Source organism: Phyllostomus discolor, chromosome X (genome assembly GCF_004126475.2).
Source record: "Phyllostomus discolor isolate MPI-MPIP mPhyDis1 chromosome X, mPhyDis1.pri.v3, whole genome shotgun sequence".
In the NCBI taxonomy this organism is placed as follows: Eukaryota; Metazoa; Chordata; class Mammalia; order Chiroptera; family Phyllostomidae; genus Phyllostomus; species Phyllostomus discolor.
In genome coordinates this window covers 86,709,052-86,710,209 of record NC_050198.1, presented here as the reverse complement: position 1 = coordinate 86,710,209, position 1,158 = coordinate 86,709,052, and the positions used below count along the sequence as shown (strand labels likewise).

At 39.2% G+C, this 1,158-nt stretch overlaps 1 protein-coding gene across 1 annotated transcript; it reads right to left on the bottom strand.

Annotated features, from left to right (window-relative positions):
* Positions 1–609: 609 nt before the first annotated feature.
* Positions 610–1,158, bottom strand: LOC114505480 (prothymosin alpha-like). The gene has a single exon (XM_028523372.2). The coding sequence runs from the start codon at positions 1,150–1,152 to the stop codon at positions 712–714; it is 441 nt and encodes a 146-aa protein (XP_028379173.2). The 5' UTR covers positions 1,153–1,158; the 3' UTR covers positions 610–711.

Genomic DNA, 1,158 nt, shown 5'->3' with positions numbered 1-1,158 from the left:
ACACCAGAGCTGGAAAAGTACACATAACAACCAGCAGTGAAAACTGGCAGGGTTGCTCTCTCCCAGAGACAGATGGTTGGAGATGCAAAGAGCCGTTTAAAGGGCCAACGTAATTTTTTTTTTGTTAGAACAACTCAGCAAAATAAAATTGCGGTTTATTGTTGGACAACATTGTTTTACACATACATCAAACAGGCCAAAAAATAAGTAAATAAACAGAAACTTTATAGACAAAATGGAAAAAAGCAATCTTTTATCTTTGGCCTTTTTAACCATGTCATACAAACCAACTACTTATAGTACAGCTAAATATATGCACAAAAAGTTACGGGAATGCTCAGAATAAGATTTTGTTGTTGTTGTTTTTGCTTTTTTTTTCCAAGTTTTTTTTCTCCTTTGAGATTATAATGAACATGGCCACACCACAAGTAAAGTCTGAAGTAGGACAGAGAATGCTCCAAAGTCTGGTTTGGTCATGCTCAGATCATTAAAAATGGCAGACCACTAACAATATGTACAAAAATATAAAATGTAAATAAAAAATACAAACAAATTTTCCTTTTTAAAGGACTTTTAAGAAAAAAGTAGGGCCTTGGAAGTTTCGTTTTCTTCCTCCCCTGTTGCAAATTCACATAGTGGTTTTGGTTGGGTGGTGGAGAACATATGTCAGATCTGAGAGTGGTGCTGCCTGCAGTGGGTGGGTGGGAATCTCTACTTGAAGGTGACCATGTTTAGATTCTGAGATGGGAAGTGCAGTGTAAATAGATCACAGTGGCCTTTTTTTTTTAAGTTTAATTTTTCCTTTTTTGCTTCACAGTCATCCTCATCGAACTTCTCCCTCTTGGTGTCAACATCGTTATCCTCATCATCTTTAGCTGTCCAATTGCCCATGGCTGCCTCAACCTCCTCATCTTCATCTCCATCCTCTTCCTCACCATCGCCTTCCTCCTTTTCTTTCTCCTCCTCCATTTCTTCTTCCTCTCCTTCATCTACCTCATTGTCAGCCCCCTGCTCCCCATTTTCCTCATTAGCATTGTCATTAACAGGTGCATCTCTTCCATTCTTTGCCTCTTCCACTCCCTTCTTTTCCTTTAAGTATTTGGTGGTGATCTTGGAGCTGGTATCCATGGCCATATCTGACATTGTGGGCATGCCAGT